The sequence below is a fragment of the Carlito syrichta genome, unplaced genomic scaffold, assembly GCF_000164805.1.
Source record: "Carlito syrichta isolate Samal-C Ts95f unplaced genomic scaffold, Tarsius_syrichta-2.0.1 Scaffold316408, whole genome shotgun sequence".
Classification (NCBI taxonomy): domain Eukaryota; kingdom Metazoa; phylum Chordata; class Mammalia; order Primates; family Tarsiidae; genus Carlito; species Carlito syrichta.
In genome coordinates this window covers 173,298-191,779 of record NW_007260504.1, presented here as the reverse complement: position 1 = coordinate 191,779, position 18,482 = coordinate 173,298, and the positions used below count along the sequence as shown (strand labels likewise).

The 18,482-nt window shown below is 40.5% G+C and overlaps 1 protein-coding gene across 1 annotated transcript in view; it reads right to left on the bottom strand.

Moving 5' to 3' along the window:
* COG2 (component of oligomeric golgi complex 2) overlaps positions 1 to 16,728 on the bottom strand; it is a 40,759-nt gene extending 24,031 nt beyond the window's left edge. Inside the window, exons 1-7 of the mRNA XM_008074355.1 lie at positions 16,571 to 16,728; positions 15,297 to 15,362; positions 12,733 to 12,813; positions 8,326 to 8,429; positions 4,333 to 4,441; positions 3,580 to 3,759; positions 1,124 to 1,248 (exon numbers count right to left, since the gene is read on the bottom strand). Of these exons, the coding sequence (XP_008072546.1) occupies positions 1,124 to 1,248; positions 3,580 to 3,759; positions 4,333 to 4,441; positions 8,326 to 8,429; positions 12,733 to 12,813; positions 15,297 to 15,362; positions 16,571 to 16,627 (722 nt within the window). The 5' untranslated portion in view covers positions 16,628 to 16,728. The remainder of the gene's footprint in view (positions 1 to 1,123; positions 1,249 to 3,579; positions 3,760 to 4,332; positions 4,442 to 8,325; positions 8,430 to 12,732; positions 12,814 to 15,296; positions 15,363 to 16,570) is intronic.
* Positions 16,729 to 18,482: the final 1,754 nt, after the last annotated feature.

Below are 18,482 nucleotides of genomic sequence, written 5' to 3'. Positions count from 1 at the left end.
GCCTTCTGTATGAATTCTGCACACTGAAAACTGTGGAAAATAAATTCTAAAGCTCTGAAACGTGACATTTCAGAACCAAGACAAGCCCCGGCAAATCTAATGAGGGGCTGTTTCATGACTGTGGCTTCTGTAATTTTATGTCCTGACTTCTACTCAATTCGTGTCCCCAGATTCAAATCCAGCCAAATCTTCTTGACTGCTAAACCAAAGTGGCAAAACGGCTTCGTTTGCAATGGCACCATGGAAGCAGAATGGGTACCGGTGGGACAAGCAGCACATTTATTTCCCCAGATTCTCTCAGAGAACAAAAGTTCAAGACCAAATGGATTGCCTGCACATGGTGCACGGGTGCTGGGGAAAGGCCAGCAGCACCGCGTGGCCAGAGTACCGAGGGCTGCAGAGGGAAAGTTCCACGGGGAAGAGCTCTGGAGAGGAGAGCCCCTAGGGCCGAGTCACAAGGGGCCTGACGCCTGGTGTCCAGAAGCCTGGATCTTTCTCTCTGTGCGCCGAGAAGCCACTAAAGATTCATGAAGAAGGCCCAGCCCACGAATCTCAGACTTCTGGGCGGATGTAGTCTGAAGGCTGGACTCAGAGCAAGAGACTGAAAGCAGGAGACTAGGTGGCAAGATCCCATTACTGTGAGCAGCAGCTGACAAGACGTGGACTGGGACAACGGCAGTGATGATAAGCAATGGAAAACTTATGAAAGAAAATTGGAAAGTCATGGAAACTAAGCAAAAGGAGGGAAAATTGCAGATGACTTCACAATGAGTAAAAAAACTTAGTGAACTAAGCTGAACTGACGTTAACAGGCAGATGATGACATTAGAACTGTGGAAGGAAATCAATTTTGGTTTCAAATTCAATCAGGAAAAAACAGAAAAGAAAAAAGGATGGGCTCTGGGTTCAGAGAGGCAGTCTTGGCCTTCACTTGTCTCAGTTTCCTCTCTGTGAAATGAGACTAATGGAGCCGCAACACAGCATTGTGGGTGGGAACAATGAACTCACAAAAGTCATGACAGACTCAGTTCATATAGGACTGTCGGAACCAGCCGTGCCCCAGCAGTTCACATGTGCAGCCAGTAAACATGAGGTAGGGTCTAAGCAGAGCCTTCTAAATTACCTTGAGATGGCTCCTCCTGTGACTTCCCGAAGAAGACGGCAATGATGAGGAACAAACTCCAGGAGTTTATTATACATGATCTGAAGGCCATTGGGATGAGCTTCCACAAAGTGCTCTACAATCACCTGTTAAAAGGAACGTCATTTTTCAAGAAAGCATTTAAAAGAGAGGTACAAACTATATACTTCAGAGAAAGGAATAAAGAACACTTTAAAAATAAGCTTCCTCATACTCACCTTCTTCCCTGACGTATTTTCTAAACCACCAAGTTAATAATAGGTTATATTCAAAATGAGTTCCCAGGACTGGGTTACACAGTTCTGACCTCGGGGGAGACAGACAGGTGACAGAGACTGGTCTGTGGCTGAGAAACCAGCACACTCGTCTGCCTCCCTGAGTGTTAAAGTAAAAGAATACCTTCTAAAGGAGACTTAAAATAGAGCCTACAAATCCCCACTACAGTTCCTCACTCTCTTAACCATGGTCTTTTCTTCTACCATCAATCAGAAGAGGAAAGGGTTTGAGACAAAACAAGGTGGAAGAAAATACATTTTACTTCATTATTTTATTTTTGTGTGTGTGATAAAGTTATGAGTCAAGAATGATATGACAAGAGAAGTGTAAACATGAGTTTCAACAAAATACAATGTCACTGAAACGTCAAATATTTAATGTAGCATACCAGATTCAGTTCAGTGAAAAACATTAGGCATGACTTAGTGACCAGAATATTTTTACTTATTGATAAAAAAAGTACATAATTTTGTCACCCCACAGAAATAATATAGAATATAAGAGGATACAGAGAGAAGTGAAAGATAATTTATTTTTAGCAATCCTAACAAAGCCATTAGGATTACTGAAATTAATCCCTACATTTCATTTTTATCATTGGGATCAAAGGGCAGTGAGACCTCATCTCTACAATAAATAAAAAAATCAGGCGGGCGTGGTAGCACATGCCTGTAGTTCCAGCTACGTGGAAGGCTGAGGCGGAAGGATCGCCGGAGCCCAGCAGGTGAGGCTGCGGTGGCCGGGAGCAGCCACTGCACTCCAGTTTGGGTGACAGAGTGAGACTCCAACTCAAAAATAAATAAATAAATAAACAAATAAAAGACTTTCGGCCAGGCTTGGTGGCTCAGCCCGTAATCCCAGCACTTTGGGAGGCCAGAGTTGAGTGGACTGCCTGAGCCTGCGGGTTCCAGACCAGCCTGAGCAACTTGGCAAGACCTTGACTCTACAATAAATGAAAAAAAAATTAGCTGGGCGTGGTAGCACGGGCTTGTACTTATGGCTACTTTGAAGGCTGAGGCGGAAGGATTGCTAGAGGTCAGCAGGTCAACGCTGCGGTGGCCATGACTGTGCCACTGCACTCCAGCCTGGGCGACAGAGTGAGATGCCAACTCAAAAAAATAAAAAAAATAGGAACGAAAAAAATAAAAGACTTTCACCTGGAAGTCATGGTAATATAACCCTTGTACTTATTGGTCAGAAAGAACACTCACACTGACAGGACTGGAAGAAAGTCTCTAAACTAAGCATAGACTCTGAGATTTCTATCAGTTTGGACCAGATGAAGTTGCGTTTTTGTATGTCAGAAACTGTTGAGTATCAGCAAGTTCATAGTGCACAACCAATCCTCTGGCTGCTCAAAGGCAGGATATAGTTGCTTCCTGTATATTAAATGAAGCCTAACAGGTGAAGGATATTGAATAGCCAAGTTCTGAGAGCTAAGGTATTACTCTGTTAATTTGCTATTAAAGTCCTTCATCTTTGAATATCTTCCTGGCCCATCAAACTCCTCCATATTCTTCAAGATTTGGGTCAGATGTCATCTATTCCCTGAAGGCTTGTGGGTACCACTGTCTACCCTCACTCACATAACCTTTCCATGCTCATAGCATGTTCTTGATACACGGTAGTGTTGTCATTGTTTAACTGTTTAGTCCACCCACAAGACCAGTGGTTCAAAACTTTTTTTAAATTTATTATTATTTTTTGTAGATATGAGGTCTCACTATATTGCCCAGGCTGGTCTTGAACTGCTGGGCTCAAGCAATCCTTCCACCTCAGCTTTCCAAAGTACTGGGTTACAGGCGTGAGCCATCACACCCCATCTAAAAACACTTTTTTAACAACTTTACTGAGGCATAATTTACATACCATAAAATTGGTCTAAAGATGTTTTGATGCCTGCCTTCTTCCTCTAAGACTCTCACCTCCACTAAATTAAGATGATATCCCAGGCACAGCACCTCTAGAATATACTAGAGAGCTTGCCTGACTCACGGAATCCCAACTGTAACTGACAAGGAGTAGCCCTTTCTTACAGCTGATATTGCTGTTATCTAAGAGAATTGTTCCAGAAAAATCTCTGTTTTATCTTCTCATATCCCTCACACCCAATAAAGAGCTGAAGACAGAGTAGACACTCTATGAATGTTTGTTGAACAGACCTCGTCTACGTATGGTTTCACTAGCACTTGACCAACTAAGGCCTCTGCGTCCCGTGTCTTGTCAATTGTGGCGTAAGTCCGCAAGCAGTGCCGTATTATATCAACGTTGGAAGTCTGAAGGCCTTCTAAAAGGAGACCTTCCAATGACTGTTGTAGCATGGCTGTAATGCCGGCTATACGCTGTAAGAAAAGTAAAGAAAGCTCTAGCTGGAACAATTTCTAAAAATTCAAATATATACATAACACGTCTCTTACTCCAATAGGAGACAATATATGTAAATCTAAAATATCAATATTTCCTATTAAGTAACAACCAATCCTTCCTCTTCCCCACAGTCTCTTTATAAATCTCTGCTGCATCAAAGAGAAATCTGGATACAATTACAGAATGAGAAAGAAATTATGTTCCTCTTAAGCTACAGAGTAAATCTTTATGACAAACATCATATTTAAAGTCCGGTCAAGGACTTTGGAGAAATTAAATCTGTCTACATCACGTAATACACCACCCTACATGAAACTCAGAATTAATTTTACTCTTATAATTTAGAGAATGTGACTCAGTCTTTACACAAAATCTATAATGTGTGAGGCTTAGAAAACAGAGGTCTAAAGAACAAAAACAAAAAAATTCAAGGTTCACTTCAAAGTCCCGTAGAACAGAAATTAACATCAGGCCATTACTAGGTTAAACCCAAATTATTTATCAAATTCCTAAATATCAAATTATGAAAATCCAAAAGCAACACTTACTGGTCTTACTTTGTCCAAAAGAGGCATGCCTTTGCTTTGAACAGCATGAAACTGTAACTGGTTAAATTCTGTGGCGATTCTCTCCAAAATCTGTCCAGTCAAAAGTGGGCTAGTAGAGACAACAATCATAGAAATGTCATCTCTAAGGTTTTTCTCCCTTCCTTCCTCTTCTTTTTTTTTTGAGACTGTTACCACAGCCTCAAACCTCTGCACTCAGTGATTTTCCAAGGCCATTTTGCTACAAGGTGAAAATAGTGCCATCAGTCAATTTTCCCTACAAGCCACATGCAGGCATGTTCTCGATATGGTGAGGAGTCAAAGTTGCTGATGCTGTCTGGAGCTGCTGGGCCCAGCCAGACAGAAGTAGAGCTGTCCAGGCCAGCGTGGGTGCAATTATGTGTTCCCACCATCACCTCCATGCTCTCTATTCATGATCTTCTTCATCTTTTAAGAAGGCAGGATTTATTGAGAAGACAAAAAAGCTCCCACAGGGGGAGGGGGCCCAAGGGAGTGGCCCGGTCTTCTTCATCTGTAACCTCCCTTCTCTTCCCCTCCGTCCTACTGTTTACACCGGGGTCCTCTTCTACTTCTCTGCCTGCCTCTTTTTCTCTTCTAAAATATCTCTAATATTTCTAAGTACCAAATGCTTTTGTCTTCTCAAAAAACAAAACTGGCCCTCCAGCAGCAATAAATAAAGTATCTCAAAATAGCTTAATTTACATTTCAACAGTAATCGCTTACTTTAAAATTACATTTGCCAGCTGGGCGCAGTGGCTCATACCCGTAATCCCAGCACTTTTTTTTTTTTTTTTTTTTTGAGTTGGAGTCTCACTCTGTCACCCAGACTGGAGGGCAGTGGCCGCTCCCGGCCACCGCAGCCTCGACCTGCTGGGCTCCGGCGATCCTTCCGCCTCAGCCTTCCAAGTAGCCGGAATTACAGGCATGCGCTACCACGCCCGGCTGATTTTTTGATTTATTGTAGAGATGAGGTCTCACTGCCCAGGCGGGTCTCGAACCCACGGGCTCAGGCAATCCACTCACCTCAGCCTCCCAAAGGCGCGGGATTACAGGCTGAGCCACCGAGCCCGGCTAATCCCAGCACTTTGAGAAGTCAAAGTGATAGGATCACTTGAGTCCAGGAGTCCGAGACCAGCCTGGGCAACATAGTAAGACACTGTCTCTACAAAAAATGAAAAAATTAGCCAGGTGCACACCTGAAGTACCAACTACTTGAGAGGCTGAGGTGGAAGGATCACCTGAGGCTGCCGTGAGCCATGATATACAATTGCACTTGCGCCAGGGTGACAGCGTGAGACCCTTGCTCAAAAAATAAAAAATAAAAATAAATAAATAAAATCACACTTTCCAAAAATTGAGTTTTATGAAAGATAACTTTTGTAGTGTCTGATTTGTATATTCTGTTACAGAACATTGTAGGACATAATTCAAAGAAAGCAGGAAGAATCAACAGTATTCAGTGCAACAGCAAAGAACACATTTTACAAAAACATTCATATTGTTTTATAATGCACTTCTTTTTTACTTGGTTCAGTACTTGAACAGTACTTTTCCACACATTAAGCATGTTTTGAGCTGGATTTGGAAGGAACAAGAAGGGATTAGGCAGATGAAGGGAAACAGAAATGAAAGAGAGGGCCTTTAGTACAAGTGAACAGCCACAGGTAAAATTACGGAAGCATAAATTAACTATGTCTACAGCAGTCAGGGAACCACATGCACTCCTGAACAGCTTTAGTGGAGAACACCGGAGAAGTGGCAAAGGGTGGCTTAGGAGTTTAAATGGCTCAGCCTGTAATCCCGCCAAGGCGGGAGGCCTTGGGAGGCCAAGGCGGGTGGACTGCCTGAGCCTGCAGGTTCGAGACCCGCCTGGGCAACTTGGTGAGACCTCATCTCTACAATAAATCAAAAAAATTAGCCGGGCGTGGTAGTGCACGCCTGTAGTTCTAGCTACTTGGAAAGCTGAGGCAGAAGGATCGCCGGCACCCAGCAAGTCGAGGTTGCGGTGGCTGGGGAGCAGCCACTGCACTCCAGTCTGGGTGACAGAGTGAGACTCCAGCTCAAAAAAAAAAAAAGAGATTTCTCCTAAAAACATCGGGAAGCCATCAGAGGACTTGAAGCAAGAGTGAAATGCAATTAGACGAATCTGCAAAGTCAGTCTGCAGCTGCACAGCTAGTGTCCTAGAACAGGCAAGAGGTCAGTCAGGAGGCCCTGCCTGAAGCAAGACAATGGAAGGACTGGAGAGGAGATAGACATCTTTCAACACAAGACGCAACACAGCAGCAGATGCTGCTGGACTGTCCTCGTGAATGCAAGGTGGCGGTGAGTGAAAGAAAGGGAGAAAAGGACCCTCCCCAGATCTCTGGCCTGGCGGCTGAAGGGAAGTGAGGTGCTGTTTCCTTAGACAAGGAATGAAGAGGAAGAGCGAGACTGGGAAGGCCGCCCGTGAGCTCCGTTTTCGACAAGACCAGAGTGAGGGGCCGAAGAACGTCCAGCAGACTCCCACAGTCAGACGGCACAGTGTGAGGACTGCAGACACGAGTCTGCAGGCAGAGAGTCCAGGATCGAAGGGTCATTCAGACCATGAGGCTGGATGAGATCGCCCTGAGGTGCTGATCATGAGTAGAGCTGAGGACAGTGCCTGGGAGGCTGCTGAAGCAAGAGAGCAGACATGGGCAAGGTGGAGAGAAAACGGGGAAGCAGGTATCACAGATGCCAAGAACACGGTCGGGAGGGGCTGTCAAGGCTGCCGGGTGCAAAAGAGAAGCAGAGCCCCTGGCTTCTCAGAGTGGACGTCAAGGGGACTCTGAGGTGCGCAGAGGAGGAAGCGCGGGAAGGGAAGAAGCACAAGCGCAGCAGGCCGAGAAAAGCAGGGGCCAGCGCCAGACCATGTGTATACACATCTTGATCAGGAAGGGAACAGAGACCTGGGACAGAAAGGTCACTTCCTCCTTGGATGACTCATTTCTTAATCTATAAAATGAGAGACATGGAACATTTTGTCTCTAAGGTCCCTCCCAAATGGAAAGCTCCTAAAACTAGGAAATCCAGCACACCTTTAGAACATGATCAGGACTTTGAACTGCACGTCTAATCCATTCAGTTTTCCAGCAGCTTATCCCATATCACTTGTGGAAAACTGTTGTAACTGTCAATGTGACTTTAAGAGATACTTGTGTGAGATGCAAATACACATGCACGAAGGCCTGACACGCTAGGATCTCAACGGACTGTTAGACAACCTTGCCAATGGAGTCACTGTTAGCCTTACACTAGGGATGACAACACTAAGACAGAGTTGAAGCAACGACTTGGGATATCCAGCTGGTACCTGCAACATACCTTGTGCTCTTTCTACTGTACCACGGGGCTTCCCACTAGTGTCAATATGATCGAGTCAACTCATTTTCTGAGTCACTAGACTCCCGGCTGATTTTAAATTCAGAGTAGGAAAGTAATAAGACAGTTATAGGGTAACAAAATAAATGCTCATCTTTTATTTCACAAGCTTTATCTTTGCTGTATATACATTGCAACTAGTTGTGTCTTGTACTATTTCTTAATTATATCATACTAGTGGATTTTGAGTCTCAAGATATAGCAACTATAATACGCTGGGCCTGTCTAAAACCTCTAAGATGAATGCTATTCCACATCTTGACGATCAATAAGGATTTTGCTAGTCCCTTAGTAAGGGAATTCCACAGATAAAAATCTTCCACAGAAAGCACACATTCTCTGCTTCCCTGAAAGGTTCGTGTTGGAATGGTGGCCTACAACCACCAAAGCTTTACAACAACACATATCACAAGCTTTATTACTTCATGCACTCTACTTTTCTTCAGCTGCATTTAAAAACACTAAGCCATACATTTGAATTTCATTTTTTATCAGAAATAAGTTATAACTTAAAAAATAATTATAGCTTGGGTATGAAGTATTACTTTCTGTGTTATTTAGTAAAAAATACTTACCTGCTTGCTTCTAGTGCAGATGTTTCTTTAGAACTTTGCGAGTTTAAGATTTTTTCAATTTTTTCAACTGATCGAATAACTTGTATAAGCCTCAACACACACATCTGGAAAATGCAAAACTAAAAGTCAATATAGGATACTTATAGCATTCTACAACTTGAATATTTTTATATAACACTAAATTCCTAGAATGCAAACCTCAGTTTTGGCTTTCTAGAGCAAACATATTTCAATGTTCTGTCACAAGTTTATCATTTAAAAATAAATAAATACATAAACAAACAAATAAAAACTAAACACTTTGGTTTCCTATATTCTGCACTCCTATTCCTTCCTTCTTTTCCCCATTTTAAACGAACCTTTTTTCTATCACTACATTTATTTTCTTAAGGTCTTTTTTCCATGTTTTAATTTTAGTTTCCAAAATTTGACCTTTCCATTCACATGTGTATGTAGGGTTCATCCATGTACCTAAGTGCCCGTTCATTTAAGACATTTATTGCATAGGGCAAATGTTATCACAGAGTTTGAAGAACATCATAACACCTCTCATCCCTAAAAGAACAAAACAACACAAAGCTAGTCGTTAAACAAATAGTTACTAGCATCTTTTATTTTTATTTTAAAGACGTGGGGTACAATTCAGGATTAAGTACCCAAGGGGACATTGTACAGGTAAAATTTAGGCCTCCCTTTAGTCCCCACTTTGCCCGGTTTGAGATCAGGTACTCTTATTGATGTTGTGTCCCCACCCCCCACACCGGCAGTATCCTGCTACTGCCAATCCCTTTCTTACAGTTTTATGGTAAATGTTCAGAGTCTGCTTGTGAGTGAGAACATGTGGTACTCTGTTGTTTCCGTGATAGATCACTAAGTATAATAGACTCTAAATCCAACCAAGTTGCTGCAAAGTTCATATGTTTGTCCTTCTTTACAGTTGCATAATATTCCATCATGTATATGTACCACATTTTTTTAATCCATCCTATTTTCAGTGGGCAGCTTGGTTGGCTCCATGTTTTTGCTATTATGAATAGTGCTGCAATAAACATGTATGTGCAGGTATCTTTTCTGTAGAATGATCTGAGTTCTTCTGGGTATATTCTCAGCAGGGGGATTGCTGGGACATATGGAAGGTCAATTTCTAGTTCTTTCGGAAATCACCACACTGTTTTCCATAGAGGTCGAACTAGTTTGCATGCCCACCAGCAGTATAGAAGCATTCCCTTTTCTCCGCATCCTCGCCATCATCTGTTGTTGTTTGTTTTATTAATGATGGCCTTTCTCACTGGGTGGTATCTCAATGTGGTTTTGATTTGCATTTCTATGATTAGTGAGACTGAGCATTTTTTCATGTATCTGTTTACTGCCCATATATCTCCTTTTGAGAAGTGTCTATTCATGTCTTTTGCCCACTGCTTAATAGGGCTGTTTTTTTCCTTGTCTGAATTCCTTGTAGATCCTGGATATTAGGCCCTTGTCAGATATATAGTTGAAAAATATTTTTTCCCATTTTGTGGACTGTCTCCCCACTCTCTTAATGGTTTCTTTTGCTTTGTAGAAGCTTTTCAGTTTCATGAGGTCCTACTTGTCCATCTTATTTCTTATGGCAAAGACATCTGGGGTCTTAGTCAGCAATTGGTTGTCTACTCCGATTTCTGTAAGGGTGTCTCCTGCGTTTTCTAACATTCTTATAGTTTGAGATTTTACGTTTAGGTCTTTGATCATTTAGAGTGAATTTTTGTGTACGGTGATAGGTAGGAGTCCTGTTTCAATCTTCTGTATGTGGTCAGCCAGTTTTCCCAGCACCATTTACTGAATAGGTTCTCCTCTCCCCAGTGGATGGTGGTGGTGGCTTTGTCGAAGATGAGTTTGTTGAGAAATTGAGGTTTTGCTTCTGGAATCTCTACTCTGTTCCATTGGTTCCTAGGCCTACTCTTGTACCAATACTAGGCTATTTTGATTACTGAAGGCTTATAGTAAAGTTTAAAGTCTGGTAGTATGATATCTCCCGGTTTGCTCCTTTTGCTAAAGATCATCTTGGCTATTCTTGGTCATTTACACTTCTGTATGAATTTCTGTATTGTCATTTCCAGGTCTGAGAAGAGACTGATGATGGTAACTTCATGGGTATTGCGTTGAATCTGTAAATTGCCTTTGGTAGGAAGGACATACTAATGATGTTAATTCTTCCTATTCATGAGCATGGAATATTTTTCCATTCGTTTGTGTCTTCTTGGATTTTTTAAGCAGTGTTTTGTAGTTTCATTGTAAAGGTCTTTCACTGTCGAGGTATTTCAATTTTTTGTGGCTATTGTGAATGGGATTGTGCTTTTTATTTGGTTCTCTGCCTATTTGTTGTTGGTGTGTAAGAATGCAATTATCTTTTGCACATTTATTTTATACCCTGAGACTTTGCCAAAGTCCTTTATCAGTAAAAGGAGACTTTTGGCAGATCCTCTTGGATTTTTGAAGTATAGGATCATGTCGTCAGCAAAGAGGGGTAACCTAACTTCCTCTTTTCCTATTTGGATACCCCTGATTTCCTTCTCTTGTCTAATTACTCTAGCTAGGACTTCCAACACAATGTTGAACAGGAGTGGTGAGAGTGGGCAGCCTTGTCTTGACTAAGCATCTATTTTGAACCAAGGCGTTCTTCCAGACATTGGGTTGCGAGTGAAAAAAACAGGCAAAAATTCCTGCTCTCATAAAGTTGGTAATCTTTTCTCAGTGTGCTACATTCTTGAATCTTTGGACAAAAGTCGAGGAGGGATATAGAGGAGAATTAAACACCAGATCTCTAAATCAGGCTTCTCTCCCTTGAGATTTTTTTTTTTAAGTGTGCTAATAAATAACTTTAAAAAATACTGAATAGTGCACTGGCTAGTTATAAGTCTTGAATTATTTTTGTAAATTTAATGTAAAGTTTATTTTAAAAATCAAGAAAACATTTAAAAACTGGCAGAGTTTCATCAATATTAGACAAAATAGATTTAAAGAAAAAAGGATTACTAAATATAGAAAGGATCACTATTAAAAAGGCTTAATTCACCAAGAAGATTTAACAATTTTATATCTACTGCACTTAATAGTAAATATAAAGCAAAAAATGTCTGGACTACAGAGAAATGGACAATTCCACACAATAATGGAATATTTTAACATATCTCCTCAATAACTGACACATCAAGCAACAAATCAATAATATAAAAAATCTGAACAACACAAGCTTAATTGAATGTGTATCCATCTATGAAATATGAAATTAACAAATGGAGAACATATATTTCTTTCAAGCACCCTGGGTTTATGAAAATTAGCCACATTTCAGGCTATAAACAAGACTTGAATTCTAATTCCAATTCTGCTATTACATAATCATGATTACAAAGAAATAAAAAAATTAAATTAAAGCAAAGCCCTACTGAAAAGTGAAGGCAGTGCACACAAAGGCATATGCAAAGAGAAACAAAGGCAGCAACAGACATGGAGGAATGAGAGAGCAACAAGCTCCTCTTTCCAAAACTACAAGCCTGCAGTAGATTGCTGAAAGAGTTTGCTTTAGGAAGCTCACTCACTCCCTGATCTCCAAAATGCACATAAGAACACTTTCTCTATAGAGGTGCTGAAAAAATAATGTCTATAAAACTTGGCCACCTCTAAGTTGAGAGACTCTGGTTTTCAAAATCCCTCTTCCCACAAGTGAAGAAAAAGTAAAACGACCCGAGGATGCTCAGGGCTCCAGCAGAACGGTTTGTATTGAGGGAGAGATTTAAAATATGAAATACAGAGGTCAAAATAAACTTTTCCAGATTCAGGGACGGGTAGTGAAGAACCAGTCTCCTAGCAGGCAACTGACCGTTGAGAAATGTAAGAAGTCATGTAAGATGAAATAAAACTATGATAAAAATTTTGGTCCCGTTGGTATTAAAAGTAGTAAGATGTTGCTTCACTGCTAGTTGAGGTATTTGAATTTAGTGATCACTTGGGTACTCCTAAAGTTCTGTCTTCTTATTACAAATAGAGAACATGAGGGCTTCTAGCTGGCATGTAACGTAAGAAATCTGTAACTTTCCTTAAAAAATGTTCATGCTACCATAAATAAATTAAAGCACAAAAAGAATATGCCATTTTCTTTGCCTGTTTTCTTTAAAAAAAAACCAAAAACGAATCACTCTGTTGCATCCCTCTCATTCACAGGACTTTAATCAGACCAGCAATGAGATGACCTGGGCTCTGCCTCTCAGTAGACTTGTTAAGCTACTGACCCTGAAATATAAAACTGAGACCCCAAGCTCCCTCTGCAAAGGTACCAGGAAGAGTAAAACAAATCATATGCCAAAAAGTGCTTGTTATTACAAGCTGCTAGAATGGGTCAATATTTAATGTTATGATACTTGAGTATACCTTTTTTTTCCTAATGTCCTCTTGTTTAGACATTCGTTCATCTACTGCCCGAATTCCTTCACTGACAGATGATCTGAGGCTCTTTAAAGAAACAGAAAAACAACATACTGCAGAAACTGTTTTGCAATATTATTAAATTTACACATTTAATTCAATTCCACAGGACTTGATACCCACAGGCCAGTATTATGCAGATACTAACAAAATTATAAAATATTAGACACAATTGCTGTTTAGGGTATTCATGATTTGGGGCAAAATGACATATAAAGCCAAGGTTATGCAGGATCAACTGCCAAAAGAAAATTAATGCATGTACAATGAGCACCATGCATGGGCAGGGGAGAGAAAGGATAACCTGAGTCAAAGCATAGGGTATCAGGAGGAAGGCATGGGACTTGAGGTATACTCTAAAACTCTGTGGACAGTGACAAGCACCGATTATCAGAAGACTAAAGGCAGGAAGACAGAACTGGCACAGGACCAGGACCAGTGAGGGACACATCTGGGTGCACCACAGGCTTCACCTGGGAGAAAAGTAGAAATAAAGAGGAAGGGGTTAAATTAGAAGGACTTTGCCCAGATAAGGTCTTTAGACTGGATTCTACACAGTTTAAGAACTATTATAATGACAAAAATGTTGTTTTGAGAAAATTAGAAATCAAGAATTCAGGAACAGGATGGCCAGGAAAAGAGAGGCCGTAGGTGGAGAAATATGTTCAAAAGCTAATGAATTAAGCTAAACATGAGGTAACTAGAAATTAGGGCCAGAATGAAGGTAATAACAACAACCAAAATAAACTGATCAAATCACAAAAATGCCATAGAAAAGTAACTTCATTTACTCAACAAGTGTTATGAAATATCCAGTAAATATCAGCCATTATGCAAGCCATGAGGACACGATGACGAAGAAATGAGAAGCAGTCTCATCATAGCTCCATGATCTTAGAACCTCACAGAGCAGCTTCCAAAGTTGGGGTCAAGATGAAGGTCTGTAGGTCAACCAGTTAGGAAAAAGGCGGCTCTAAAGTCAGCAGCGGAAAAAGGTGGGGGATGCAGTGCTGGTGAAGACAAGGCAGGCAAGAGGCTGCCGGGAGAGCAGCTCAGAGTTGGCGCATGGCACGGCGCTGGGGGAGGGCAGTGGAAGGCGGAAGCTGAGGCTCAGGGAACACCCCATCTCCAAGGCTGCAGGTAGGAAGAGGTTCGCCAAAAACTCAGGGAAGCTACACAAGAGTCATGCAGAGCCACAGAGAGGCTGGTGTGGCACTCAACAACAGACCACAAAAGCCATTCCTCTGCACCCTAACAAGCTTTTTAAAAAATCATGAAAGATGTACACATTTGAAAAGATTTGCTCAAGACTAGTATCTTTTTTGAATTCCTTCTTGCCCTTCTTGTGGACTTCTAAGCACTGACATTTGTTAGTCTGCATTTTTCCAGCACTAGACATGTACTGAGTTTACTTACGTCATCTACTGTAAGCCTACTATATGCAGGCACTGCCGTGGGGACTAGGACATAATGCCACACAAGCTGTGCATGATCTAGTGGTGCCATGCACAGGTAACAACTGTATCCTGGACCAAATCTGGGATCTCTCATCACCACTCAGAGAGCCTTGAAGTCAGGGCACCTGAAAAAACTGGGAAGTAGACCTGGTACGGTTTTTCTGCAGGAAGTGGTGCCAGAACTCCCCCCTCAATTGCTCATCCAGATGGAGCCCCTCTCCCCAGTGGCTTAGAGGTAGGGAGTCCCATTTCCATAGAAGAAACTACCTCAAAGAAACATTAAAATAACTTGTTTAATAGGCATTATATTACTTTTGTATGATCTTTCAGTTTCACTAGATTTTAACAGCTTTTGTGAACTAGTCTAGGAACTTAATCACACATAAAATATCACTTGGGAAAATACTTGTGAAATCACAAATTTTAAAAATATAAGCCACTTCTATATTGGTGACTACCTAGGTATGAATGAATTAGGGAGCACTAATGAGTTGAATTTCTAAATATTCCTCTTCTCCTTCCCCCACATTTTAAAGCCATCTACTCTGAGAATCTGTAAATTTCAAATCAAACATTTTTTTTTTAGTAGGAGTCTCACTCTATCACCTGCACTGGAGTGCAGTGGCAGGCTTACAGGCACTGCAGCCTTGACTTGCTGGGCTCAGGTGATCCTTCCACCTCAGCCTTCCAAGTAGCTGGAACTACAGGTGCAAGCCACCATGCCCGGCTAATTTTTCTGATTTATTATAGAGATGAGGTCTCACCAAGTTGTCCAGGCTGGTCTCGCACCCTAGGCTCAGGCAATTCTCTCGCCTCCGCCTCCCAAGGTGCTGGGATCAGAGGTGTGAGCCACTGTGCCTGGCTCAAATCAAATACTTTTTTAGGTTGCAGCATCACATGCAAAAAATAGAAAAACATATATAACCTTTTTGAGGGTGAGTACTGTAATCACTAACTAATTCAAAAAACAACCTAACAGATTAAAGGAACCTTTCTTAAAGGAGCAAACAAGCACATCATGCTTTATGGTAAAATATTATTTGGGGAACTTACCAGAACTTCTTCTCGTAATTGTCCCAAAGGCACAGAAAGCTGGTTGAGGGCTTTGTCCATGCCAACCTAAAAGCAGAAGTCATGCTGGTATAAACACATGACAATCAAGAGTAAGAGCTAAGCATCGATGTAATAATCAAATTGATACTAGATTTGCGTTATTCTTTCTATAAAAAAAAAAAATGAACTACCATGTATTACTAAGTAGCTAAATAACAGAAATGCTATTTTGCCATAAATATTGTTGGTAGAATATGAAAATATCCATTGATATTCATAAAAACTAAAAATAAAGGAAGTTATAATAAATGAAGGCCTCCTTATGCACAATTTGCCTTTGAATAAAATTTTAAAAATTTTATCTGAAGGTAAATAGTTGTCTGTAATTTGTGATAACCAACCAGTTGAAAACAGAGTCTATCTCTCTCAAACATTATAACCCCCGAGGGAAATCTAAATGAAATAGAACGGAAATACAATTTTCTGGGTTTCTAATCCTACTGGAATATTATCTTAGTAATGCATTTCCCAACAGCAAGTATGGCTCATTCATTTTAAAGTTTCTTAAAATTCTAGAGATGCCTACTCTCTGTACCTATTTGGACAGATTTAAAAGCAAAATAAATTATGAATAAGAAGACTAAAAGGCGAACTTTGGGAGTATTAAAACTCAAAATCTTCTAACCTACTTTCACAAACTGATATGCTCATGATAAACTATTACATTTTATGAAACCAAGTCTCCTAAAGATCAATATGGGCCAATGTTCCTTCAACCTAGCTCTGGCTAGCATATGTATCTCAAAATAAATGAACCATTTCCTTGAGAACAGCTGATATTTGCTCTTACAAATTGGTCTAAACCCAAGAGATTTCATGGTACCCAGCAGCTAACAAAACAACCACTCTGCTATTACTACCTTTTACTTTTCACTAATACTTTACATCACATTCAAAAAACATTCAAGCTAGAACAGTCTTAAATGAGTAAAAACTAAAAACAAAAATGTAACGGCCTAAACTTCACGTGTACGTCGACCACTTACGTATCTAATCCTGACTTGTACCCCACACCTTTAAAAGAAAATATATTTTTAAAAATGTATCAGGAAAATTTGGTTCTTTTACTGATGAGATTAGTGATTTTTTCAAATTTCTGGGAAGGAGATCAACTAAAAGGTTTCTAAAAACACTCAGCACTTTTAAGAATAAATATGAGCGAAAAAGAAATTGTATGTGTATATAAATGTAAAGATTGTGGATTTAAAGTTTACCAAGTTTGTTGAAAGGTTGACAAAATCTGCATAATCCTTGTTGATGAGTTCTACCATGGCTGTTTTAAGAAGTTTATAGTAGAGTTCCAGATCATCTCTCAGTTCTTCCAACTGGACCCGCTTCCTACAGTCAGACACAAAATGATCGACATCGAAATCTTCCTGAAAAATAAAGCCCGAAAGAAAAAGAATTATTGCAATGATGCCATATCTATATATAGGAACGAAATGAGAGAGAATGAGAAGGAAAGCCCACTCCGACCATTTAACAAGGCTATACTGCTATGGAAGAAAGTACCTTTGATTATACATGACAACATGAAGGTGCTTGTTCACTTTATAAAGATGTGAAGCAGGGGTGGACCCTGACCAAGAACATTCTCTCCTGCTGCCTAAACTCTACAAGTGAATTTATTTTTCAGAATGATGTATTTCCACCAGGTTCTTCTTAAATAGAAACAGTTTTTTTTCTCTTACTTTTTGTTTTTAAGTTGGGGTCTCACTCTGGCGTCCAGGTTGGAGTGCAGTGGCATGATCACAGCTCACTACAGCCTCAACCTCCTGGGCTCAGGCATTCCTCCTGCCTCAGCCTCCCAAGCCCAGCTACTTTTTGGGTAGAGATGAGGTCTTGCTATGTTGCCTAGGCTGGTTTTTAATTGTTGGGCTCAAGCAATCCTCCTGCCTCAGCCTCCCAAAATGCTGGGATTAGAGATATGAGCCACCACACCTGGCCTTGGCCCTTAATATTATAGCAGTAAATGTTCGATGTAAAACTTTCTAGCAGGAAGGAATTACAGAAAGGGGGGGGAAACTCATGCTCTAGAGATGAGAACTATTAATATTTTTTGTTCTATTTAACACAGTGATTCACATCCTTACCCATTCTGCAGGTTTGCCCTGAATAATCTCTATAGAGCATGTACCCCTTTTCTCTATGGTATATAAGTCCTGGGTCTGGGAGTAACAAGTGCAGCAATCTACCAGGCTTGCAGTCTACCACACTTTTTTCTACACACGTGTGTATACAGGCTGTCGATACTCGTGCTGTTGTATAAACTGCTTTTCCTTATAGGATAATACAACTTTGATGTCTTTTCATGATACATATACACTTGCATTAACATTTTATATGGACAGATGTACGGAGGCTTGCTTCAACCAAAATCAAGTACTAGTCTCAAGACTAGCTATGCTCTCTGCTTCCCTTTCATTGCATACTGACACCCCTAGAGGGCTGACAAGCATACAGCTCACAGGTTACTATCTATTTCACCTGTGACTTGACTCTCACTAACTGAGCTGTTTGGTCACTAAAAACCAGATGCAATAATTTCCAAACTTGTTAAAGGCACTTGAATTTATTATCACAATCATATTTATTTTATTATACACTGTATAAACCAATGAAACATGGGTAGAAAAAAGATGATTGTTTTAATGAAAACTGACACAAGTGCTTTGGGAAGGTTTCATACAGGCAGATTGCTAAGAAAATTTTTGTTGAATTAGATATGGGAGAGAGAACCATGAACCAGGAGGGCAGGGGGCAGAAGGACAAAACAAATCTGGAAGGACTCACATCCAGATTCTTTGGAATCCCATTCTACTGAAAGAAAACAAAACTGAATGCAAAAATAACAACATGGAAATTTAGTAAGATCAATTTTCAGAATAAAAGAGCTTGATACCACATTGATGGAGAACAAATGTATACATAGATGTTTTTTAAAAAATAAAATATTGCCCGGGTGCGGTGACTCAAGTTTGTAATTCCCAGCACTTTGGGTTGCCGAGATGAGGGGATTACCTGAGCCCACGGGTTGGAGAACAGCCTGGACAACTTGGTGAGACCTCATCTCTACAATAAATCCAAAAATTAGCCGGGTGTGGTAGCGTAGGCCTATAGTTCTGC